The sequence below is a fragment of the Geotrypetes seraphini genome, chromosome 9 (genome assembly GCF_902459505.1).
Source record: "Geotrypetes seraphini chromosome 9, aGeoSer1.1, whole genome shotgun sequence".
Lineage (NCBI taxonomy): Eukaryota > Metazoa > Chordata > Amphibia > Gymnophiona > Dermophiidae > Geotrypetes > Geotrypetes seraphini.
This window is the reverse complement of record NC_047092.1, coordinates 106013022-106040195: the sequence shown is the minus strand read 5'-3', so window position 1 is coordinate 106040195 and position 27174 is coordinate 106013022. Positions and strand designations below refer to the sequence as shown.

The window sequence follows — 27174 nt, the reverse complement described above, 5'->3', positions numbered from 1 at the left end:
AGTGTGACAAGCACGTGCCACAAAAGATGCAGCTACCTCAGAACCAGATCCATTCTGCAATCCTGAGAATCCTTCAGCATAACTCCTCCCTCACTGGAGGGGCAGTGTGCTTGGTCACCTGAGCCACTGCCGACTCAACCTTCAAAGATTTGCTGAAAATCCGATGCCATTAGATAAAGCTTAGCCATGGTCTTAGTCAGCCTAAAGGAACTCTCACTGCTCCGTAACCAGAGCTGTGAGATCTGAATGTGATGAAAACAAAGACATCTAAGTATTAGAACAACTCATGACGGTACATTGAGACATGGAGAGCTTAGCCTCCAAGTTAAGTTTCGTTATGGAGTCCGCTATAAAACAATGGACACATGTTGACTTAAACCGTCGATAAACAAAAGGGTTATCACCTATATCAGGACTCTCAGAGACATGCTGGCTAACCGGATTGCAAATGGTATTCAAGTTATCCAGGGTGGATGCAGTATCCATGGTATCAGCTCCCCGGTTCAGGTGTCCAGATCCGTGACATCAGGGGAACTGGAGGCCTGAACAGGAACTTCCACAAGGGTAGACCCTGACAGAGAAGCTGGTGCAGTGCCCATCAGCCGTGCTACATGGGTGGGGGTCTGTGAGATACATTCTCCTCATGAGCTTAACAAATTCCAGGGAAAAGCCACAGATCGTGGCTGACATTGACTCCTTGCAAGACCCAAAAAAGGTCTGCGAGAGGTCCCCGGACTCTGTAAGCCTGTGCTTCATGCCACCACCAGAAACAGGCACAGGGAGAAATGTTCCACCCATTGCTTGGACCCAACCTGGCTCACCAGCCCTGGAGGACCCTGAGTAGGTGAGGCTCAAAGCTCCCATCCTCTCTCCTCATGCGCCATGGCACACAATACACAGATGCTCCTCTGCTGGAAATCCAGCACAGTCCACATATGAACTCACATCTACAGTAGAGGAGGAGTCCATCCCTAATGATTTCCAATGAAATTGAGAGGTTGTGAGGCAGAAATTTGACATTTAAAATTAGATCGTTAAAAATCCAAGATGGCCTCTGCCAGAAAATTCACACCTAAAACACCTTGTGGAGACTTCCCAAAAGTTCAGAAACCAGCGATTTTAGGATTTTGGGGGTGGGAGACCTGACTCCTGTCCCCAGGAATCATTGTATTCCTCTGCCAAGTAGGAGGAGCAGAGGAGAGAAAAAAGTGTTGGATTTCTGCAACACCACGTTTGTGGGTTGGGATGAAACACCTGTTGTAATGACTCCAGAGTGGATGTAACAGAATGGTGAATTTCAGATTCAGGTTTTGGCTGAAACTGAAAAATAACTGGTTTTGGTCACCATCTATAGCTAATAACTAATCTGCCTATCTGCAAGAAATAGTCCCTACTACTACAACTCCCATGCTTATCTGCATTCCCAAAGATATGTTTTAGTTAGTTTCCTGGGTTTGTTTCCTGCTTGTCCCTTCTCTCAGTACATCTGACTGTTCAGCACACAATATTTTCACAGGTCCTGACAGCCTGACTTTCCAGGTAACTTATTTTTCTTGGGTTTATCTTTCATTCCTTAGAACTGGGAGAAACTACTGGACTTGTCTACTTTCGTTTTTTTCCTCAAACCATGACAGGCCTTCCCTGTCATATTTATTAGTCTTTCACCATCATTAATGGTGTCTTATCTTAGGTCACAAAAAAAAATTACTTGACAGTTATTGCATTAAAGATAAAAAGGCATTCTCTCAAGCTTTCTGATATACAGTGCATTGTTCTTGAAGCCAGGAAGAGGTGAAAACTTTTAAAAATCAAAAGTTACAGAATAAATGACACCAATAGATAAAAATCACCCAAAAATTAAGTTTACAAAAATACTGACAAAATTTATTATAAAAACAAATACACAAATGCAACCACTAATAAAACTCAACAAAAGCCTACATGAGTTATAAATGTTTAATTACAGAAATCAAATCATCAACAATAATTTTACTTGTTATAATTCACCTATAAAAGAGTTTAAACAATAACAAAATTTCATTAATAAAATATTGATAGAGAAAGCATATAGAAATATAGGGGTCCTTTTACTAAGCTGCAGTAAGCACGAACATGTGCACGAACTGCAGTTGAGCTCCCAGTTTCAAAATTATCCTATTGCCTCCTATAGGAGAGGTAGGACAGTGGGGGAAATTCTGTCTACTCATCAGTTTGAGATTAAGAAAAGAGAAGATAGGACTGTGTTTAGTCATCTAGCCTGTAGCCAGTGTCAATGGTGTGAACAAACTATAATGGGTCCGACGTGGTGTCACCCGCGGACGGGTAAGATCTATCAGGCTAGCTCGAACACCTCCTGTCAGAGCCTTTCTGTAATCTATATGATCCAATGCCCGTGCCAATTGCTGTACATAGGGAGGACGAGTAGAAAGATCAATGTTCGCTTGACAGAACATAAGTCCCGTATTAATATGGGTAATATGGAGGCTCCTCTTGTACAGCATTGGAGCGAGAAAAAACACAAAATTGTAGATCTGAAGTGGCGTGTCATTGATCAGGTTAATGTTGGGTGGGAAGGTGGAGATATTAAAGAGAGGCTAAACTTCAAAGAACAAAGATGGATATACATGCTAAATTCTGTTACTCCTCTAGGTTTAAATGCTGAAATCGAGTGGTCCACCTTAATATGAAAGGGTTTCTGACCGGCCAATTAGGGAGGGAGGCGCATTTCACGTTGAGTCTGATGTCATCACGTTTGAAAAAGGGTTAGGCTATTTAAATGTTTGAATGCCGCGGCCATGTTTCCTGGATTAAATCTATAACGCGGGGAGCATGAGCCATTGGATTTAAGGTACTGCTGAAGAGTTCTTTATTTATCTTTCTAATATATACATATTTAACATATTTCTTTATAAAGCTTTAATGAATATGATGATGAAGTATTGTATTATTGCAGGGGGATTTCCTTGATACAGCCCATTTGGGGCGAAACATAGATCTATGTTGGAGTGCCTACCCCCACCCGCGTAGATGAAGATGAGTATTTATATTTATTTATACTAAATTATTTAAAACTAGTCTTATAGCCCGTTAAATTAACGGGTGCTAGAATATGTGTGTGTGTGTCTGTCTTTATTTATTTTTCTCTCTCCTTAGCCGCTTTCTGTATTTCTATCTTTCTTTCTTTCTTTTTTTTCCTTGGCTGTCCACCACCACCCCTTGTCTGCTCCCCCTGTTCATTCTCCCTACCTCCCCTGTGTCCTCCCCCACCCCATCATTGCTCACCTTATCCAACAGCAGCCCTTTTCCCTTTATTTTACCTACCCCCTCTTCCTGCTCCCTCGTCCATCAGCACCTCTTCCTGCTCCCCCTGTCCAGCAATATGCAGTTCAACAGCAGAGAAAGAGAAAAAATACTATACACTTTGGAATATAAAAAGAAAGCAGTCTACTTTTATTGTCTGGCCATTTTATTCATGTTTATCCCAGTTTCTGCTCTCTTCTCTCAATTTTTTTACCAGGGTTTGCAGTCTATCTGGCTCTTCTCTCATTCCTGTATTCACTTCCTCTCCTACATCCATCTCTGACTTTAACCTTATCTTTCAGTTTTCTTCCATTTATTTTTCTGCATCTCTATCTGCTTCTATTTCTCCAGTTGTTTGTTTTTTGGGGAGTTTTTTGGGTTGGTTTTTTTTTTTTTTTTTGTTGTTTTTTTTTGCTAACTCCTCCCTTCCAGCATCTTCTCTTTCTCTCTCTTCCCCCTTTATTTTCAGTCTTCTAACCAGTATCTGTCTTGCTCCCTCCATCCAGCATATCCTCTCCCCTCTTTCCTCCAACACCTCATCTCTCTCTCTGCCCATCACCTTTTATTCCTTGCTTTTTCCAAAGGAGTCGCGAGTCAGGCCTGACATATAAAGGTGGAAGCTGATTCCTCCCGGAAGCAGTACTCCATGTTGTTTGCCGGCCGCTGGAAGGAGGGGGGAGGGTGTCAGGTCAAAAGCGCGCCGGGACAAAGGCGCGGCCAGACAATTGAGCGCAGCGTGGAGGCGTGCGCCGGGTTCCCCGACAAAACCCACCCGTCGGAGCCCCTAAAAACTGTAATTTTCTTCGGCGCACGCCTCCGTCTTGCACTCAGTTGTCGGCGCGCGCCTTTGTGAGCAGCCCTGCCTTCGGTCCTGTCTCGGTCCCACTAAACCGGCTGGCAATAACGAAGCCAGACATCACGGGGGCTTTCCCTCTTGCTAAATCACTATAGGCTTTGCCAGTCTCAATCCCGCCCCTCAAAATCAGGAAGTAACTTCAGAGATGGACAGGATCGAGACCGGCAGAGCCTTTAGCAATTTGGCAAAAGGGAAGAACCCATGGCATCTGGCTTTGTTATTGGCAGACGGTTTAACAGGGACAGGACCGAAGGCAGGACTGGTGAGGAGCAGAGGCTTGAGTTGGGCAAAGGAGGAGACTTACGTTTGAGGGACGGCAGGACTCCGCGTTCACTCCCTCTGTGACGGTTCGTCTTCTGACAGTGACATAGTAAGCGCGCATGCGCACTCGTGCAGCCACATCCCGACAGAAAAGGGATCAGGGAACACGCTTGTCGAGAGTGCGCGGGCTAGCATTTTATTATATAGATATTTAAAAATATTTAAAAAGATTTACCTTAGAGGCCAATGATGACTATGGGTGCCAATAGTCTGTATGATCTAAAAGTTTAGTGGCATACAGATGGTACCACTGAGGTCTGTTAGCCTAAGAAACCTGAAGTTGCTAAATGTTTGAAGACTCCTTCTATCAAATATCTATTTGATTTAGTGAAGAGGAGGTCTGAAATTAACTGAGCTAGCTGTTTAGATTTGTTCTGAATCATATGGCATTAGTGGCTTTGCAGTGTCATTTTGGGAGCCTGTTTATTTTCATCAGCTCCTTGTAGTGAGCCCTGACATAGGAAGTAGTTAGATGTAAAACTGTCCATGCTTCCATACTGCAGCAAGGACCAAAACAGAGGAAAAAAATGTTGCAAGGAAAGTAACAGTGCAAACCAGAAGCACATGTTGTTTCAACCCTACTGGAACTTGCAGAACCAATTCAGGCACCTGTGAAAAAAAACATGATGGGATAAATTTAGTGTGAAGAGTTGAGTACAATTGTAGCCATGACTAATGCAGTGAAAATATATAACAATCTATTCACTTGAAATAGCCACCTGTGCTCCTACAGATTTACCAACATATCTTCAGAATAATTACCAGACATAATTATCAGTAATACCTTTCCTTTTTATTGGGTGGTTTACACCTTATATATTCAGGGATAAGATATTAAGTGTGTAGGATATATACATAACAAAAATATGTAGGCCATGATTTTGTTGAAAGACAAGAGACTGTTGATAGAATAAGATTAGATATTGACAAGTAATAGTTGTAATAGATAAAAATAAAACACAACCAATAACATAACAAATGGAGAAATCACACAAATCCCCTCAACACCTGCCACCCTCTTCTCTTTGAGATCACTGAAGAGGAAACCAGACATCTCTCATCCTCCAAACCCACTACCTGTTCCTCTAATCAGATTCCCACTCATCTCTCCTGCTGTCATCCCTCCCATGTCACATCCTCAACCTATCGTTCTCCACTGCAACTGTCCATAATGCCTTCAAACACGCCGTTGTCACACCCCTCCTCATAAACACCTCACTAGACCCCATGAGACCCTCCAACTGTTATCCCATCTTTCTCCTCCCCCCTTCTTATCCAAGTTACTTGAATGTGCTGTTCACCACCATTGTCTGGACTTCATCTCATCCCAAGCTATTCTTGATCTGTTTTAGTCAATATTTTGTCTGCTGCATTCCATGGAAACCACCTTTACTAAAGTTTCAAATGTTCCTGGCCAGATCCAAAGGCTTCTACTCTATCTTCATCTTTGTCGATCTACTCCTTGAAATGCTGTCCTTGCTGGGATTCCAGGGATCTGCTCTCTCTTGGTTTCCTTCTTGTCTCTCCCATTGCACCTTCAATGTATGCAACAGTGGTTCTTCCTGCTATCAATTGGTGTACCTCAAAGCTTTGTCCTGGAACTATTTATTTTCTCAATCTACACCTGATCACTTGGAGCACTGATCTCCTCCCATGGTTTCCAGCATCACCTATGTGCTGATGACTTCCAGATCTACTTCTCCACACCAGACATCTCTACTGCAACCCAGACTGAGTCTCAGCCTGTCTGTCTGACAATGCTGCCTGGATGTCTCATCGCCATCTAAAACTCAATATGGCTAAAACAGAGCTGTTCACCTTCCTGTCTAAACCCGCCTCCCATTTTCCCCTTTCTCTGTTTCTGTAGACAGCACACTCATCCTCCCTGTCTTCTCTGCTCACAATTTTGGGGGCATCTTTGACTCCTCTCTCTTCTTCTCTGTCCAGATACATTTTGATAAAACTTGCCACTTCTTCCTCTATATTATTAAAATCTGACTTTTCCTCTCTGAGCATACTACCAAAACCCTTATCCACGCCCTCATCAACTCACACTTAGATTACTGCAACTTGCTACTCTCAGGCCTTCCGCTCTGCCTACTCCAACTTGCTACTCTCAGGTCTTCCGCTCTGCCATCTTTCTCCCCTTCAATCCATCCAGAATTTGTTTCCACGACTCATATTCTGTGAAACGCTATACACACATTACTCCCTTCCTAAAGTCAATTCACTGGCTTCCCATCCATTTCTGAATACAATTCAAACTACTCTTACTGTCTTACAAATGAATTCATTCAGCTACCCCTCATTATCTCTCTTCACTTCTCTCCTCCTGTTTCCCCCCTCCCCCACACCCGCAAGCTCCGCTCAATTGGAAAGTCCCTCCTATCTGTGTCCTTCTCTTCCTCTGCCAACTACAGACTCCGTCCTTTCTGACTTGCTGTGCCATATGCCTAGAACAAACTGCCTGGCAGTTGAAGTTCAATGTTGAGAAATGTAAAGTATTACATGTGGGAAGCAGAAACCCGAGATATAACTACACGATGGGAGGGATGTTATTGAATGAGAGTACCCAAGAAAGGGACTTGGGGGTAATGGTGGACATGACAATGAAGCCGACAGCACAGTGCGCAGCAGCTGCTAAGAGAGCGAATAGAATGCTAGGTATAATCAAGAAGGGTATTACTACCAGAACGAAAGAAGATATCCTGCCGTTGTATCGGGCGATGGTGTGTCCGCATCTGGAGTACTGCGTCCAATATAGGTCGCCGTATCTTAAGAAGGACATGGCATTACTTGAGAGGGTTCAGCGGAGAGCGACACGTCTGATAAAAGGGATGGAAAACCTTTCATACACTGAGAGATTGGAGAATCTGGGTCTCTTTTCCCTGGAGAAGAGGAGACTTAGAGGGGATATGATAAAGACTTACAAGATCATGAAGGGCATAGAGAGAGTAGAGAGGGACAGATTCTTCAAACTTTCGAATAATAAAAGAACAAGAGGGCATTCGGAAAAGTTGAAAGGGGACAGATTCAAAACAAATGCTAGGAAGTTCTTCTTTACCCAACGTAAAGAACACCTGGAATGCGCTTCCAGAGGGCGTAATAGGGCAGAGTACGGTACTGGGGTTCAAGAAAGGATTGGACAAATTCCTGCTGGAAAAGGGGATAGAGGGGTATAGATAGAGGATTACTGCAAAGGTCCTGGACCTGTTGGTCCACCGCGTGAGCGGACTGCTGGGCACGATGGACCCTCAGGTCTGACCCAGCGGAGGCATTGCTTATGTTATGCTCTTAATCCCTTTGATGGACTCCATTTCTACCAGTGTTCAAGTCCAAGTTAAAAGCTCACCTCTTTGAGACTTTCAATTCCTAACTCTTAGGTTCTGCATCCCCAACCTTCTATGTCATGTCTGTCTGTCCAAGTTAGATTGTAAGCTTTCCCAAGCAGGGACTATTAAATATCAGAATGTACAGTGCTGTGTACGCCCTTCAGTGCTATAGAAGTGTTAAATAGTTGTATATCTCGCTAAAAACACCCTCATGCAGAGAAGAATAAGATGAGCAGTGAGGAAAAAGGAGGATACCAGTAAAAGCCTCACTCAAGCACATTTAGCATAATGGAACATACTACACCAAAACCAGGGTATGTAATAAACAAAGATAATTGGCACAGTGAGATGGTTTGCTGAATCAATTCTCCTCATGTAGTTGTCATTTGCAGGTCTTCTTGAGTTGCCAAATATTGTTCCAGCATTTTAGGATCTCTATAAGACTTAGTGACATTGTGGTGAGTCACCTTCATGACTGCAGGTTCAAATAGGCCATAATTGGCATCTATTGCTTTAACTTTCTAGCACAGGCTTAGGAAACATTTGTGTTTTTCCAGTTTCTTTGAAGTCCGCAGTGAAAGTGTTGCAGTTGCCATTCCACATTAGAAGTGATTTAGATTTTGCAATCTGCAATATTTGAAGTACCCATATTTTTTGCTCTATAAGACGCACCCACCTGTAAAGGAGGAAAAACCAAGAAAAAAATTCTGAACCAAATTGTGTGCCCTGTACCCTGTTCCCCCCTCTGGTGGTCTAGTGGTAAGCCGGGACAGGGTACAGGTCACGTCTAGTGGTGGGCAGATCTAATGGTAGGCAGGTGTAGTGGCAGCCAGCCAGCCCCCCAGCCCCAGCCAGCCAGTCCCAAGCCAGCCAGCCAGCCTGCCCCAAGCCAGCCAGTCAGCCAGCCAGCCCCAAGCCAAACTCAACAGAAATTTTCCTTCCCTGGACACAGTCAAATAATTTGTTCAATAGTAGGGAGTGCTCAAGCACCAATAGCGCTGGCTCCTATGTACTGTTATCTCTCTGTTTATGAATCTTTTGGTAATGCAAATACATTTAATAAATATTGGAACAAAAAGAACCCCCCCACAAAACTTTTAAATAGGAGATCCAGAGGCTGTGCTCATGTAATGTCAGCACGTACCCTGTACCCGAGGCGCACAAGATAAAAAAGGCCCCACTCCATCACCTTTCTTGGCCTTATCAGCAGGGATGTTCTGGGCCTGGAGCCGCTGGTCCAGAATGTAGAGCATCTCCCTGCCCAGATTAATGAAGAACAGTGGCAGGGTACGCATCGATATGGCGCTCCGTTCGCTGGACCTGTGGAGGGGCTTCTGCGTTCGGCTCCCACGGCAAGCAAATTCCACCCCCACCCCGGCTCCCTTTCCTGTCTCCTCACCGGCTGCAGCGCTGTTTCTAGGTCACCGCAGGTGCGAGGAAGCAACAAGAGAAATAAACCAATCGGAGGGCGGGTGAAAAGCCAACTAATCAACTTCCTCAATGTTAGAGTTGGAGCCTCCAACTCGGATTGGAGAGAAGTAGACCGGAAGAGAGTAGGGGAACCAAGGCAGGAGCGCAGAAAGCATGCTGGACCGCCCTAATGAGAAAAAAGGTACAGTGGTTTTTTGTTTTTTTTTTTTTATATTCACTCCTTAAGATGCACCTTTATTTCCACCCCCTTTGTGGGAAATAAAATTTTAGCAATTGGGTACAATTGGAATCCTGTGGGTGTGCTTGATTTCTAGAGGCCTTGTTAAACTTGATCCATAACGACTATATAATGAATTTATCCAAAAATTTAATATCACCATCTTTATTTTTTTAATTTATTGCCATTTAATCATTATTCACATGAACATACTTGTTTAAGTAATACAGAAAGAAATCATATTAACAAGTTACAACTAACAAAGAAATTATCCAAATCTTCCTTAGACTAGAAACTTGCTTTAGAGACATCAGTCATTAATTACTAGATGTATGTGTAATTGCTAGAAACTTGCATTAGGACTGCTTAAGAATCTATAGAGGCATACGCAATTGTAAGAAGCATATGTTACCTACCATCAGAGACATATATAATCGTTAGATGCATGTGTAACTGATAGATGCATGTGTAATTACTAGAGATTTACAGTACGACTGCTTAAGAACCATATCCACTTGGATTACCTTCTAGAACTACATCAATCCACTTAACAACCATACAAAATACAAATCAAGAAGCAGCAGGGAAACTTACACATTTCTGAGTCAGGATGAAACATTCTACCCTGCAAACATGAATCTCCTACTGTTTTTACTGATCTGTCTGTTAAGTGGCAACATCAAAGACGTTAACTCACTCCACCCACAATTACTATCAATCAAATACCCCGATCTATCAAACTTACACATCACTAACCCACAAGAAAACATATCAAATCACATTAATACTATCTCAAATAAAAGAAATCAACAAACCCTTAAAAAAAGAACAAGACAAGTAAAACTCACCAAAACCACTACCTCAACCGAACCCATCGCGCCCGCATCTATTCCCTGTGCATATCTTAATACTAGATCTGTCAGGAATAAAGCTTTCCTAATTAATGATTGGATCATCAGCAAGCAAATAGCCTGTCTTTTTCTAACCGAAAGATGGCTACTATCGGAAGATGATCCAATAATAATTGACCTCCTACCAGACAACTTCAAAATCTTTACGCTAAACCGTGTGGGAAAAAAAGGGGGAGGACTAGCGATTATTCTTAAAGAAGGATTTGAGTTTGAATTATTGGATTCCAAAATGACCGACCACCTAGAAATTTTAGTCTGTAGGATTAACAACCGTCAACTGGAAGAATCCCTATCCTGCATACTATTCTATGTTCCACCAAAAAGCTGGCCAAATGCCAAAGAAGACTTCTGTGAATTTGTCTTACATAATTCAATTGGTCCTTCTTACAATATCATCGCAGGAGACATAAACATTCATTTAGATGAAGAGGACAACACAAACGTGAAAGAGTTCCAAAACTTTCTATCCCTACTCAACTACATCCTCCCGTTACCCTCACAAACACATGAAAAAGGCCATTATTTAGATGTGGTAGCCATGTCCACAAAGGAAATCCCAGACCCGGTCATCTCCTTACCTAAAGGCACCTGGAGTCACGATATCTGGTCTGACCATTTTACTTACTATTTCAACTTAATCTGGTCTTATCGTAAATCCAAACCACGTCCAATGACAAAAAGAGAACATCACACAAGAAGCTATATTAATCCAGAAGAATACTTGTCACAACACGAATTGCAAACGGAAATAGAAGAAGGAGTAGATTTCTGGGACCACTGGACAATAACCAGCACATCCATTTTAGATAAAATTGCCCCCAAATGTAATAGCAAAAGCAATGCAAACAAATATAACAAATGGTTCGACATCGAACTTCTAAAAACGAAACAACTAGCCAGACGATTGGAAAGAATCTGGAAAAAAACAGGAGAATTAGCAGACCGTAACAAATGGAGAGATAACACAAAAACCTACAAACAAATGATAAAAGACAAACGTAAAGCATTCTACTCTACTAAAATCAACTCATCTTACAATGACTCACAAGGAATAAATACAAAAGAGCTATTTAACTTAATCACAAATTTATTTGATACCACTCGCTATACCATACCCACACACAACACTAAACTTACCCTCTGCAAATGACTTAGCTCTTCACTTTGATTCAAAAATTAAAAACCTCAGAAACCACTGCTCAACAAATGACCCTAGTGATCACCAAATAGCTAACACCCAAGGAAATGATATACCAGCAGACAGAATCTGGAGTTCCTTTCAAGACCCAGAATGGAGTAATTACACCAAACTATATAACAAATACTCCAAATCTTATTGCGTTCTGGACTCATGCTCCCCCGAAATTATGAAAGTGGCGCCTTTAGAATTTAAATTATCGCTGCTGCAGTACCTGGCCCACAACCTAAAAAATGGGAAGTTCCCCTCTAATCATGGTCACATAATAATTACCCCAATTCTAAAAAATCGTAAAGAATCTTCAGCCCTACCAACCAGCTACAGACCGGTAGCATCCATTCCGTTTATTGTAAAAATCATGGAGGGATTGGTACACACACACAACTGATGGATTATCTTAACCAGTTCTCTCTCCTACATGAAACTCAATCTGGCTTTAGACCCTTATTCAGTACGGAGACAGTAATTGCGGCCATTTTAGACAATCTGCATCTACTGTTTAGTAGGGGCCTCAATGCCCTGATTATGCAGTTCGATATGAGTTCAGCCTTTGATCTGGTAGACCACGAGAAAATACTACAATGCCTAGACGCTATCGGTATCAGGGACGAGGTGTTGAACTGGTTTTGTGGCTTCCTTATATCTCGCACCTATCAAGTATGCTTCAATTATGAGCTTTCCGAAACCTGGAGCAATCCATCCGGTGTGCCACAAGGGTCACCACTGTCCCCGCTGCTATTTAACGTCTACATGTCCTCACTGGGCATGCAATTAACCCAGCTGGGGATAAAACTATTCAGTTATGCAGATGACTTTACGATTATCATCCCATTTTCTAACTCCATCTCGGAAACTATTCCCAAAGCTTCAGAAGCCATAAACGTAATGGAGCAATGGATGACAGACTTCAAGCTCAAACTTAACTCAGAAAAAACTAAATTCTTCGTTGCCTCACCACACCCGATTAACACCAAAATACCACTATGTAGCAATAATCTTAGTTACCCTATCCAGCCCACCATAAAGATACTAGGTGTAATTCTGGATCAACGCCTAACCAGGAAAGACCAGGTGGACTCCTTAATCAAAAAGGGTTTCTTCACTCTCTGGAAGCTCAGATCCATTAGAGCCTACTTCGATACGTCGGCTTTCAGAACCCTGGTCCAATCCCTCATACTGTGTCTACTTGACTACTGTAACATCGCCTATTTGGCAATTTCCCCCCCAAAATGCGACGTTTACAAGTAATGCAAAACGCAGCGGTCAGACTGATCTTTGGGCTAAAAAAGTTTGATCACGTGTCACCCTACTACCGGCAGCTGCATTGGCTACCGATGGAGGCACGCATAAAGTTTAAGTTCGCTTGCTTCTGCTTCAAAGCACTATACGGACTAGAGAGCTGCATGGGAACGGGGACAACGGGAATCCCACGGGACCCGCGGGCATCACGCGGGTTCCCCCTTCGGGTCACGGGGATCCCGTGGGGACACCCCTAGGGTCGCGGGGATCCTGTGGGGACGCCCCCTAGCGTCACGGGGATCCCGTGGGGACGCCTTCGAAGGTCGCGGGGTTCCTGCGGGAATGGATGTACTCAGTCGCGCGGCTCTTCTTCTCCCTACCTTCTCTGCTTGCAGCACAGAGCCGAACGGAAGTCTTCCCGACGTCGGCGCTGACGTCGGAGGGGAAGGAGGGCTTAAACAAAGGGAGGTTTGTCGGACCGGGGCTGTTGTCGGTCGGTCGGTCGGGGAAGCGCCACAAAAGTAAGGGGACCTGGCCGGCTGTGCTGCACCCGGGGTGGTAGAGGAGGGGGGAGAAGGACGCTGAAAGGCCATGGGGAAGACGGGAGGGGGGAGAAGGACTCTGAAAGCACTTGAAGACAGAGGAGGGAGAAGGAAGCTGAAAGCACATGGGGAATACAAAGGGGTGGAGAAGGATGCTGAAAGGCCATGTGAAGGGCGGGGGGGGGGGGAAGGACTCTGAAAGCACTTGTGGAAGACAGAGGGGGGAGAAGGATGCTGAAAGCACATGGGGAAGACAAAGGGGTGGAGAAGGACGCTGAAAGGACATGGGGAAGACAAAGGGGTGGAGAAGGACGCTGAAAGGACATGGGGAAGACGGGGGGGGGATGGAGAAGGACGCTGAAAGGCCATGGGGAAGACAGAGAGGGAGAAGGATGCTGAAAGGACATGGGGAAGCAGAGGGGGGAGAAGGACACTGAAAGCACATGTGGAAGACAGAGGGGGGAGAAGGACGCTGACAGGACATGGGGAAGATGGGGGGGGAGAAGGATGCTGAAAGGAAATGGGGAAGAGAGAGTAGGGAGAAGACGCTGGCAGGGAAGAAGACAGATGCCAGACTATGGGGGGAGCGGAGGGAAGAAGATGGGTGCCAGACCAATTTGGAAGGGGGAAGAAAGGGAGAGGCACAGTAACAGAGCAAATGGAAGATGCAGAAGAAGAGAGACAGTGGATGGAAGGAATTGAATGAGAACATGAGGAAAGCAGAAACCAGCCAACAAAGGTAGGAAAAGAATTCTATTTCTTTTTTTTTTTTTGCTTCAGGATAAAGTAGTATATTAGTTGTGTTGATAAAAATTTATAAACATTAGAGGCTCTGGTAGAAACCCGTTTACAAAGTATGTATTCTTCCCAATTAATATTTTCAAATTAATAAAGTCTTTTTGCTTATTTGTAAATGGGTTTCTACCAGAGCCTTTAATTCAGTAGCATAATTAAATGAAATAACTATTTCTGAAGTTTATAGGGACGGGCGGGGACGGAGGGGATTCCTCACGGGGACGGGTGGGGATGGAGGGGATTCCTCGCGGAGACGGGTGGGGACGGAGGGATTCCTCACGGGGACGGGTGGGGACTGGTGGGACTCCTCACAGGGACGGGTGGGACTTTGGCGGGGACGGGTGGGATTTCTGTCTCCGCGCAACTCTCTAATACGGACTTGCCCCTAAATACATAACCGACCTTTTCTCTTTCTCAGCCAACAGACACAAGAGGAGCTCACACTCCAACTTCGTTTCCCCCCCCAGTTAGAGGTTGCAAACTGAAAAAACACCACGAACACCTTCTCTTACATCAAGCAGCGCTGTGGGGTAGGGACCTAGAACAATTGCTTTCGCCCACTTATGAGGTTTTCAGGAAACGTACAAAAACACACCTGTTCCTAAAATATCTAGACAACTGACCCTCTTCTCCTTCCCCCTCGATATTGATCACCATATCCTATTAATCTCTCTATCCTCAAAAATGGATTTCCTGTCCCACCAACTCTTTTTCTTCCTCCCCTTTTAAGTTCAATCAATTTGTACCTCGCTTAATCTTTTGTAAACCGCATAGAACTTCACGGTATTGCTGTATATAAACTGTTATTATTATTATTACTTCTGTTCTCTAGAGGGATCTAGGTATCCATCAAAGAAGGGAATTATTATTGAAATCAATTATATAGGCATGACTTAACAGCCTCCCACAACAATATATTACCATATATGTTTCCATCACTAAACATTACCAGCTACCGATTTCTTCATATCTATAAATGCTTTTAGTTGTTCCAGGTAAAAACTCCACATATTTTAACCCCTGGTATTTAATCATACATTTACAAAGGTAGGACAAAAGGAAAGAGGCACCCAGAGAGACCACTTCTGATCTCATTGCAAGAAACCATTTTCTTCGTTTTTGCATTTGTCTAGTCACATCTGGGACTATCCAGATTTTTACCATAGAAGAATTTCTGAAAATTGCAGAAAAATAGTTTGAAAATGGCATTAACATGCTGGTCAAATACTAGAGATACTAATAAAGTTGCTCTTTCAGAGTTTTCAGATATCGTTGATTCAAGAATATCAGTGACATTTAATGGAGCCTGAGCCGCATTAATTTGCAAGTTCTCTAGGTCAACTCCCATTTCTTTTTAGAAGGAAGATAGTATATCCAATTTACTGGAGAAATATTATCAGAAGAAAACCCCAATATATCCACCAAATATTTCGTGAATAAGTCAATAGGAGAAGTTCCCAGAAATTTTGGAAATTAAGAAATCTCATATTTAATCTGCAGTTGAAATTTTCCAGTTGTTCAATCTTCCTATCAAAGGCAGCTTTCTCTCTCACTAACCCAGATGTTAGGACCTGAAGCTTTTCAACTTTATCAGAAACTTTTTTTTAGCTCTGACGTAAACTCCTCCTTTGTTCCATCCAATTTTTTCCCCAGAGCATCTATCTCTTATGCCTTACCTCTGTATCCTGCTTACCTGTATTTTAATGACTTTACATTGTACCTACATTCGCTGATTGTCTAGGTCTTCTTCGTTGTAAACCGCCTCAAACTACTACGGCTTTGGTGGTATATAAGAATAAAATTATTATTATTATTACTTACTAATGCTGAAACATCTCAGGAACATTTGGCAATTGTTATGTTCAGTGCCTGGAGAGTTTCCCATATTGGTCTTGCAGCTCTCTCTGCTCCTTCTCGAATCTCGTGGCTGTAGCCCCTTGAATTGGGGTTTCCCCGGTCGAAGAGTCATCGCCGGGACCACCACCAGAGCCGCAGTAGGAGCAGGACGCAGCTGGGGAACAGAACACGGGGGAGAAAGAGAGATGTTGAAGTCCAATTCCTCTATAAGCCCTAAAATTCTCTGGCTTAAATTAGAGTCTTGCTTGATGTCCAGTCTTATCTCATATAAACTTTTTATCACCTGGACTCTATATGGTTGCCACTTTTAATGATTCTTAAAGGGAAGCCTCAGCCCCACTACTCCACCGCTAAGCTTAGCAGTGGAGTGGTGGGGCTGAGGCTTCCCTTTAAGAATCATTAAAAGTGACAAACATATAGAGTCCAGGTGATAAAAAGTTTATAAGAAGTCCAATTCCTCGGCATCTCCTCCTGCCAAGGACACAGCAGATCGTTCCCCGTATGGTTGAAGGATAGGAGTGAAGATGAACTCCTGAATGGAGCGCTGAGCAGGTGAGGAAGTTCTTGCCTTCAAAGGTTTGGCCTGAACGTTCCCTTTTCTTTTAGAATGCAGCATTGTTTTGAAGAAAGTCAAGGCTCGGTCTACCAGATCAGGAGCACTTCACTGTGCTGCCACTATCTTGGATCCTCTGGCCATCTAGTATCACCATCTTTACAGTGTTCTGGAATTCCAAAGATTCTAATATTATTCCTCCTGTTGAAATTACTAATGTCTTCCAATGGCTTGCTAGGAGCAATTTGCACACACCTTTCACAGAAACAAAAATAATTTGCTTTATTGTTTGCCTTACACCAATCATAGAATATAGCCGTGGCTTATCTCAGCAGCTGCTACAGGCATCAGTCTGTTTTCCTAAGGCTTGCCTAGGCCTATATCTATGGAAAACTTAAAAGTTCCTCTTTCTTTCTCAGGGAACTTTCTCTAATGAACCCAGCCTGGGTAGAAATACCTCTCTCCTGTGAGTCCCGCCCCTGTGACAACACTGAGCTCCATAGCCCAGTGCATGCTGGGACATATAGTTTCACATTTGATTAACATCTCCTGCTGCCAGGGGGTATAATATTTGCTTGGGGGAGGGAAAACCCCTTAATCTGTTATACACTCTCCCCCTCAGCTCAATAGGATGAGTGCCTGCTTTTACCAGGGGCCCCTTTCTAAATGGTGGCGGGTAAAACATTTCCAGGGCACTTAGGACCTTATCCACTATTCTGAATCACCAAGCCCACCCCAGGGCCACAACCCCAACTGTTACTCTCCATGCTTCATGCATACATAAGGGAAAAGTAAGAAGTACAATCGTGACTCCGACTGAGTCCATCTCTTCTTCTTCTCCATAATAGTCATGGGGCTACTGGCTGTCAATCTCTGGGTTCCCTCCACTGTTGGAGAGTCCTGGATCAATGTGCTCTTTGGCTTTTGACACACATGAACTTTTGACACTTTAGCTCTTGGATCCGTAGATTTGAGTTTTGGTTTGAGTATGGTTAACCCTTGTAACCAAATCAGAGTCCATTCCTCCCATTACAACAGCTTGGACTCCATCTCTGCCCAACCAGGGAATCTTGTTATGTCCTGTGGACTCTTTCTCATCTGTGGTTAATAGAAACATAGAAACATGATGGCTGATAAAGGCTAAATGGCCATTCAGTCAGCCCATCCGCAGTAACCATTATCTCTTCCTCTCACTAAGAGCTCCCACGTGCCTATCCCAAGCTCTATTGAATTCAGGCACAGTCTCTGTCTCCACCACCTCTTTCGGGAGACTGTTCCATGCATCTACCACCCCTTTTCTTTTTCTTAACAACCATATACATTATTATGATTTTTTTTTTTATTCTTTATTTATCACATTTCTTATTTCAATCAAGTACAATAATTACAACTTGAAACAGATCCATAATTTCCAAGAAGAAAAAAGAAAAGGAAAAAGAAATATCCATTCATTTATTTAGACCACGATAATTTGAGAGAGGACAACAGGAAAAAAATTAAAAGGAAAATTTAATAATCAAACAAGAGAACAGCAATAGCCCATTAATCCTACATTTACATATTCTAAGTTAATCCTACAGTTACAGATGCTGCACCCTCCCTAGATTCTACAAATTCTAACAGCTGTTTAGGCTCCAAAAATAAGAAATTCTTTTTCTGATATGCAATAAAACATTTCATGGGAAACTTCAACAAAAAAATTCCTCCCAGGGCTAGGACTCTTGGCCTTAATGCCAGGAATTCCTTTCTTCGCCCCTGGGACCTCTTAGACATGTCAAGAAATATTTGCATATTAGAGCCCAAAAACTGATCATTTATATGCAGGAAATAAAGACGCAATACATATTCTCTATCACTTTCCAAAGCAAGAGTTATCAGCAAGGTTTTTCTTTCTGTTATAACCTCAAGTGAGCTTTCCAAGAACGTTATTAAATTCATGTCCACCACTTTGTCAACTTGAGTCTAATTAGGGATAGAGACCCCTGCAGGTTTCTTCATTTGAAGGTAATTAGCTCTCACAATCGGAGGCAAATTGTCCGTTGGAATAGCATTAATTTCTGTAAAATATTTTCTTACCATCTCCAAGGGGGAAATCAAAGGACACGTAGGAAAATTCAAAAGTCTCAAGTTATCTTTTCTTAATTGATTTTCAAAAGATTCCATTTTCCTTGCCATAAAAGATCTTTCCTTTACCAATTCATTTTCAACTACCTTCATTTCCTGAATCTTTTCTTCCTGTTTCTCCAACTTTTCATTTACCTTTGTAAGCTCAACTTTGGAAAAAATAGTTTCACAGTCAGTAGTTAAAGTTGAAAAAGATAGTTTGAAATTAGCATCCATTACCAATATGGCTTGACATAACGCTTCCATATCAATCTTTTTAGGCTTTTCAAACACCCCAAACCAGATGGAAGATACACCAGAAGCACCTCTCACCTCTGCTCTGGTGTTTGGTAGATGAAAGATGGTCTGCGCATGCATGGGGATCGTTATAGAGCGATCCGTGCAGGCAGATGAGGTGTTCATCCAATCGCCCCCATCTGCATATTTTTCGTTCCTGAATTCATCGGACCTGCCCGGTCTTTAAATCCCATGCCTCCCCCCAAAAATAAAACCCAGACCCCTACCATGCCCTCACCCACAGAAGTCAGGAGGTGAATAAACTATTATAAGTTCAAACAATTATAGTCTTTGCTAATATAGCAGATTCTTTCCGAGTTTTATATTTAGACCATATTTTTTGAAATATAGATATCTGGTTTCTTCACATAGTAGTTAGTTTAGACATATAAACAAATTTTATCTTACACTGGATTATCTTAACCGATGGTAAATCTTTTTTCTTCCAATATGCAGCTAATACATATGTGCTGTTGTCATAACTAAACCAATCCATTTCCTATGATGAATTAATATTGCCGAAGTAACCATATTCAATAAACAACATTCCTTAGTTTTGTACACCAACACCTCTGATACAAAACTCATTACCTGTTCCCAAAAAGTTTGTACCTTAGGATAGAGAATGACATGGTGGTTGCTACCCGTGGTTAGCTGCGGGTAGCCACGGGTAACCTGCCGAAATGGGGAAGAGAAAAAATAGCGGTCGCTGGGGGACAGGGACAAGGCCATTCACCGCCCTGTGGAGCGGTGAATGGTCTTGTCTCCACAGTGAAGTAAGCACGGATCGTGCGATCCAGCATCCCCATCTGATCACCGTATCCCACATCCTGCCACCTCCCTCCCTCTACCTCACCTTAGGTGCTGACTTTAATTCTTCTTCTCCCAGCGGCACGCTTTCAATAAGCCTCGCGCACGCAGCTGCTTGAATTGTTGAATCTTCTCCTCTGATGCAACTTCCTGTTTTCGGTTGCATCAGAGGAGAAGGTTCAACAATTCAAGCAGCCGCACACACGGGCTTATTGAAAGGGAGAAAAAGAATTAAAGTCGGCACCTAAGGTGAGGTGGAGGGAGGGAGATGGCGGGAAGCGGCGATCAGTCAGGAGGGGACCACGCGATTCGTGATTGTGCGTGTTCCCTCACACTAGGAAGCAGGGAGTGAAAGGGAAAGAGATGTTGGGCCAAGGGGATGAAGAGGGGGAGAAATAAACCCACAGCAAGAAAGAAAGGGGAGGACAGACAGGTGAGCCAGAGGCTGGAAGCAGAGGGGGGGGGGAAGAAGCTAGATGGGGTTGCAGAGAAGAGACAAATTGGTGTGGAAGAGGAAGAGAGGGGAAATCTTGACACAGGAAGGTAACAGAAACAGAAGGGAAATTATGTGCATGGGGGCATAGGGACAGAGACATAAAGGGGACATACATGGGGATGGTATATTTACACAGGGGGGCAATGCCAGATACATAGGGGAGATATTAGAAATGGGGAAAATAGGAACACAGAAGCAAGATGGTTTGTGTAGATGGGTTGTGGGGATGGGACGCGCTACGAAGGTAAGAGGGAGGGAGATGGTTGGACCGCGTGAGGGATGCTGAAAGGCGGTAGAAAGGAACAGATGCTGAAGGGGGTGGTGAGAGGGAAGGGTGGTGGTGGAAAGGAATGGAACAGACGCTGAAGGGAAATGTGGAAAGAGTGGTGAGAAGACACTGAAGGGAAATAGGGAACAGAAAGTGGGGAGAAGATGCTGAAGAGAAATGGGGAACAGAGAGTGGGGAGAAGATGCTGGAAGGGAAGAAGACAGAGATGCCAGACTATGGGGGGAATGGAGGGAAGATGGGTGCCAGACCAATTGGGGGGGGGGGTGAAGGGAGAGGCACAGTAACAGAGCAAATGGAAGACGCAGAGAGAAGACAGACAGTGGATGGAAGGAATTGAATGAGAAGATGAGGAAAGCAGAAACCAGACAACAAAGGTAGAACAAAAATTCTATTTACAGTGGTGCCTCGCATAACGAACGCCTCGCACAACGAACGCTGCACACAACGAACTTCATGTCTTGATTCACACAACGAACTTCGTTTCACACAACGAACTTCACACAACGAACTTCGTTTCACACAACGAACTTCGTTTCACACAACGAACTTCACACAACGAACTTCGTTTCACACAACGAACTTCGTTTCACACAACGAACTTCACACAACGAACTTCGTTTCACACAATGAACTTCGTTTCACACAACGAACTTCGTTTCACACAACGAACTTCGTTTCACACAACGAACTTCGTTTCACACAACGAACTTCGTTTCACACAACGAACTTCGTTTCACACAACGAATTTCGTTTCACACAACGAAGTCGTCCGAGCTGCCGATGTATTGCATCCTTCCGCGCAGGCACTGCAGGCAGTCGTTAGTCACTGCGCTTAACTGCCCTCTCTCACTGTATACAGTCGTCCTTTTAAGATAAACTCAATATTTTTTATATATCATGGCTTCTAAAAAAAGCAGGAAGGTGATTTCTGTTGAAATGAAACGGGAAATAATTAGAAGGAGTGAATGTGGGGTAAAACAGTGTGACCTCGTCAAAGAGTTTGGCCTCAGCAAGACCACCATTTTCACCATTTTGACAAATTTATCTTTTTTTATGTCATCTTAGCATATTTTATGCTGCAGAACGAATTATTTTTTTTAACATGTATTGTTATGGGAAAACGCGTTTCACATAACGAACTTTTCGCATAACAAACTTGCTCCTGGAACGAATTAAGTTCGTTGTGTGAGGCACCACTGTATTTTATTTTTTTGCTTTAGAATAAAGCAGTATATTAGTTGTGTTGATAAAATTTTATAAACAAACCCTGCCAGCTGAACATCTCTTTCTCTAGTTCAGCAGCCAGAACTTTGATTTATAAGGAAGCTAAATATTGCAGTACTGAGGCTTGTATGGATGCTGCGGGGACAGTAGTTGCGGGGATGGGGACAGGGCAGGGACAGTGGTTGCGGGGCTGTGATGGGGACATATTTTTCCCCTGTGTCATTCTCTACCTTAGGACAATTCCACCAAATATGAATAAAGGTGCCTTGAAATCCATACATTTTCCAGCATTCAGCTGTACCTTTACCAAACATAGCTTTTAAACGTACATGAGTATAGTATCATTGATATAGAAATTTGTAACCATTCTCCACCATATTACTAGAGATAGATACACAAGTTGCTTATTCCAATTATTTTGTTCGTAAGTTTTACCAAGAATCTCCTCCCAAGCTACTTTATATCTTGAAGGAAGTGAGATAGTTTAAATAATAGCATTATACAAATGAGTAATTCTCCTCCTACTTACTCTATACAAAAATGCCTTCTCTAGTAGGGTAGGTGGTTGAATGAATTCTTGTAATACTCTCATGATAAAAATCTTTTACTTGTCTATAGTGAAATAGGTCTTGATCTTCCAAACTATATTTTGATTTCAAACAAGCAAATAAAAATAAGATCTCCTTTACGATCACTAGGGCCTTAATGCGCGGAATAGTACGTGCTAAATTGCTGCGCGCACTAGCCGCTAATGCCTCCTTTTGAGCATGCGGTAGATTTTCAGCTACCGCGCGCTAATCCAGTGCGTGCAATAAAAACACTAGTGCACCTTCGTAAAAGGAGCCCTAAATTTCTAACCTTTATTAATTGACCTAAAGATCTTAAACCTAGTTTTTCCCAATAATAAAAAGCCTTATCTATTTTCCCAGGGGTAAAAAAGGGGGCATATCTTATAGCTGACTCAGAAAAAATTTCAGGATTACATCAGTTTAGTTAGCAACTTAATCCATAATGTCAAAATATGTTGTATAATAGGATTAATATTTGAGACTATCTTTTTTAAAAACTCACTAGGTAATCATGGAATTACCCATAGAGGAATTTCTTCTAAGTTTTGCTCCAAAGTTATCCAGCCCTTTTGAGACTTGCACTTCCACCTAATCAAATATTGCAGCTGTGGTGCCTGATAATATGACCGGAAGTGAGGAATCGCCATTCCACCTAATTTTTTTGGCTGATAAAGCATGTTACATTGAACCCTTGGGTGCCTATTATTCCAAATATAAATAAAAAGTTTTTTCTCCAATACTTTAAAAAAGGAAGAAGGTATTTGTACCGGAATTGCACAAAACAAATACAATAATTTGGGAAGAACAATCAATTTAATAGAATGTACTCTTCCTAACCATGAAAGAGTCAAATGTTTCCATCTATTCAAATCATTCATGATATTTTTAAGTAGATTTGGATAGTTAGCTAGGTATAATTTAGATAATGTTCTAGATAAATTCACCCCCAAATAACGCAAATGATACTTTGCCCATTTAAAAGGGGAACTTTTCTTTTATATATAATTTTTCCCTCTCATTTAAGGAAATATCCAGAATCTTTGTATTGCTTTGCATTGATTTTAAATTCTGAAACCTGGGCAAATAGGTCTAACAACTGCATTACTGCCGATAATCAACAGGATTGGCCAAAGTAAAAAGAACATCATCAGCGAATAATAATATTTTTTGTTCCACCCTTCCACATTTTATACCATGTACTGTATATCCGGATGTTGATGAGCTAATTGAGCCAATGGTTCCATAGCTATGTAAAAAAGTATAAGAGACAAGTCACAGTCTTGGTGAGTCCCTCATTTTAATTTAAAACTTTCGGAGTATATTCCATTTATCCTTAGACAAGCAAGGGGAGTTGAATAGAGTAACATAGTAACATAGTAGATGACGGCAGATAAAGACCCGAATGGTCCATCCAGTCTGCCCAACCTGATTCAATTTAAATTTTTTTTTTTCTTCTTAGCTATTTCTGGGCGAGAATCCAGATCATAAAAGTCTCCATAAAGCCCATTTTCTCTAGTAATTTAAACAAATAGGCTCAATATACCCTATCAAAGGACTTTTCGGTGTCTATTCCTAGAATTAGGGCTGACTCCTCTGAATGTTGAACTTTCCATAATAAATTACATACTCTACGAATATCAACAGTACGTTTCCCTATTATAAATCTAGCATGATCATCTTTCACAAATTGTGGCACATGTTGCAATCTATTTGCCAATATTTTTGTAAATAATAATAATAATAATTTATTTTTTGTATACTGCCATATCTGAAAGTTCTAGGCTGTTTACAGTAATCGAATGCAAATACATACAATGCAATATAAACAGTACAAATGCAAACAACAGATTTGAAGTTCTGAAGGACCTACAAGAAGAAAGTTGACTATATTGAGAGATAAGAGCAATTTAAAGGAAGAAAGGATTAAGAACAATTAAGATCCTAGCTTGTTAAATAGATAGGTTTTTATCTGTAAAGATCTTATAATCCACTTCTAAGAGTGATATCGACCGATATGAGCCACAGTTGGTTGGATCTTTATCTGGTTTCAGAATTAAAGTAATTCCAGCTAATCTCCATGAATGTGGTAGTAAAGAACCCTTCTCTATGCCATTAAAGAAGGCTACAAGAGGTTTACATAGTAACATAGTAGCTGACGGCAGATAAAGACCCGAATCAGTCTGCCCAACCTGATTCAATTTAAATTTATTTTTTTAATTTTTTCTTCTTTGCTATTTCTGGGCAAGAATCCAAAGCTTTACCCGGTACTGTGCTTGGGTTCCTACTGCCAAAATCTCCGTTAAAACCTACTCCAGCCCATCTACACCCTCCAAGCCATTGAAGTCCTCCCCAGCCCATCTTCCACCAAATGGCCATATACAGATACAGACCGTGCAAGTCTGCCCAGTACTGGCCTTAGTTCAATTTGTAATATTATTTTCTGATTCTAGATCCTCTGTGTTCATTCCACGCTTCTTTGAACTCAGTCACAGTTTTACTCTCCACTACCTCTCTCGGGAGCGCATTCCAGGCATCCACCACCCTCTCCGTAAAGTAGAATTTCCTAACATTGCCTTTGAATCTACCACCACTCAACCTCAAATTATGTCCTCTGGTTTTACCATTTTCCTTTCTCTGGAAAAGATTATGTTCTACGTTAATACCCTTCAAGTATTTGAATGTCTGAATCATATCTCCCCTGTCTCTCCTTTCCTCTAGGGTATACATATTCAGGGCTTCCAGTCTCTCCTCATACGTCTTCTGGCGCAAGCCTCCTATCATTTTCGTCGCCCTCCTCTGGACCGCTTCAAGTCTTCTTACGTCCTTTGCCAGATACGGTCTCCAAAACTGAACACAATACTCCAAATAGGGCCTTACCAATGACCTGTACAGGGGCATCAACACCTTCTTCCTTCTACTAGCTACGCCTCTCTTTATACAGCCCAGCATCCTTCTGGCAGCAGCCACTGCCTTGTAACACTGTTTATTCGCCTTTAGATCTTCGGACACTATCACCCCAAGGTCCCTCTCCCTGTCCTTGCATATCAGCTTCTCTCCTCCCAGCATATACGGTTCCTTCCGATTATTAATCCCCAAATGCATTACTCTGCATTTCTTTGCATTGAATTTTAGTTGCCAGGCATTAGACCATTCCTCTAACTTTTGCAGATCCTTTTTCATATTTTCCACTCCCTCTTTGGTCTCTACTCTGTTACAAATCTTGGTATCATCTGTAAAAAGGCACACTTTTCCTTCTAACCCTTCAGCAATGTCACTCACAAACATATTGAACAGGATTGGCCCCAGCACCGAACCCTGAGGGACTCCACTACTCACCTTTCCTTCCTCCGAGCGACTTCCATTAACCAGCACCCTCTGGCGTCTATCTGACAGCCAGTTTCTAACCCAGTTCACCACTTTGGGTCCTAACTTCAGCCCTTCAAGTTTGTTCAACAGCCTCCTATGAGGAACTGTATCAAAGGCTTTGCTGAAATCTAAGTAAATTACATCTAGCATATGTCCTCGATCCAGCTCTCTGGTCACCCAATCAAAAAATTCAATCAGGTTCTTTTGGCACGATTTACATTTTGTAAAGCCATGTTGCCTCGGATCCTGTAACCCATTAGATTCAAGGAAGTACACTATCCTTTCTTTCAGCAACACTTCCATTATTTTTCCAACAATTAAAGTGAGGCTCGCCTGCTTCATCCCTGTGATCACTTTTATGGATAGGGACCACATCTGGTCTCCTCCAATCCCCAGGAATCACCCCTGTCTCTAGAGATTTGTTGAACAAATCTTTAATAGGACTCGCCAGAACCTCTCTGAACTCCCTTAGTATCCTGGGATGGATCCTGTCTGATCCCATCGCTTTGTCCACCTTCAGTTTTTCAAGTTGCTCATAAACACTCTCCTCCGTGAACGGTGCAGAATCTACTCCATTTTCTTGTGTAACTTTGCCAGACAATCTCGGTCCTTCTCCAGGATTTTCTTCTGTGAACACAGAACAGAAGTATTTGTTTAGCACATTTGCTTTTTCCTCATCACTCTCCACATATCAGTTCCCAGCATCTTTTAGTGTAGCAATTCCATTTTTCATCTTCCTCCTTTCACTAATATATCTGAAAAAATTTTTGGCTCCCTTTTTTACATTTTTAGCCATTTGTTCTTCCGCCTGTGCTTTCCCCAGATGTATCTCTCTCTTGGCTTCTTTCAATTTCACCCTGTAGTCCTTTCTGCACTCCTCTTCTTGGGTTTATTTATATTTCACAAATGCCAACTCTTTCGCCTTTATTTTCTCTGCCACTAGTTTGGAGAACCATATCGGCTTCCTTTTTCTCTTATTTTTAATGGTTTTCTTCACATAAAGGTCCATAGCCATTTTTATCACTACTTTCATCTTAGACCACTGTCTTTCCACTTTTCTTATGTCCTCCCATCCTAACAGCTCTTTCTTCAGGTACTCTCCCATTGCATTAAAGTCCGTACGTTTGAAATCTAGGACTTTAAGTAACGTGCGGCCGCTCTCCACTTTAGCCATTATATCAAACCAAACCTTTTGATGATCGCTACTTCCCAGGTGAGCACCCACTCGAACATTAAGATACTCTCTCCATTTGTGAGGACCAGATCCAGTATCACTTTTTCCCTTGAGGGTTCCGTCACCATTTGTCTGAGCAGAGCCTCTTGAAAGGCATCCACAATCTCCCTACTTCTTTCTGATTCCGCAGACAGAACATTCCAGTCCGCATCTGGCAGGTTGAAATCTCCCAACAGAAGAACCTCCTCTTTCCTTCCAAACTTTTGGATATCCACAATCAGATCCTTATCAATT

At 42.4% G+C, this 27174-nt stretch overlaps 1 protein-coding gene across 2 annotated transcripts in view; it reads right to left on the bottom strand.

The window, feature by feature from the left end:
• Positions 1–4337: 4337 nt before the first annotated feature.
• Positions 4338–27174, bottom strand: part of PIGX (phosphatidylinositol glycan anchor biosynthesis class X) — a 347324-nt gene continuing 324487 nt past the window's right edge. For both annotated transcript variants that reach the window (XM_033959362.1, XM_033959361.1), the window contains one exon: positions 4338–5086. In XM_033959362.1, the coding sequence (XP_033815253.1) occupies positions 4946–5086 (141 nt within the window). In that variant the 3' untranslated portion in view covers positions 4338–4945. The remainder of the gene's footprint in view (positions 5087–27174) is intronic.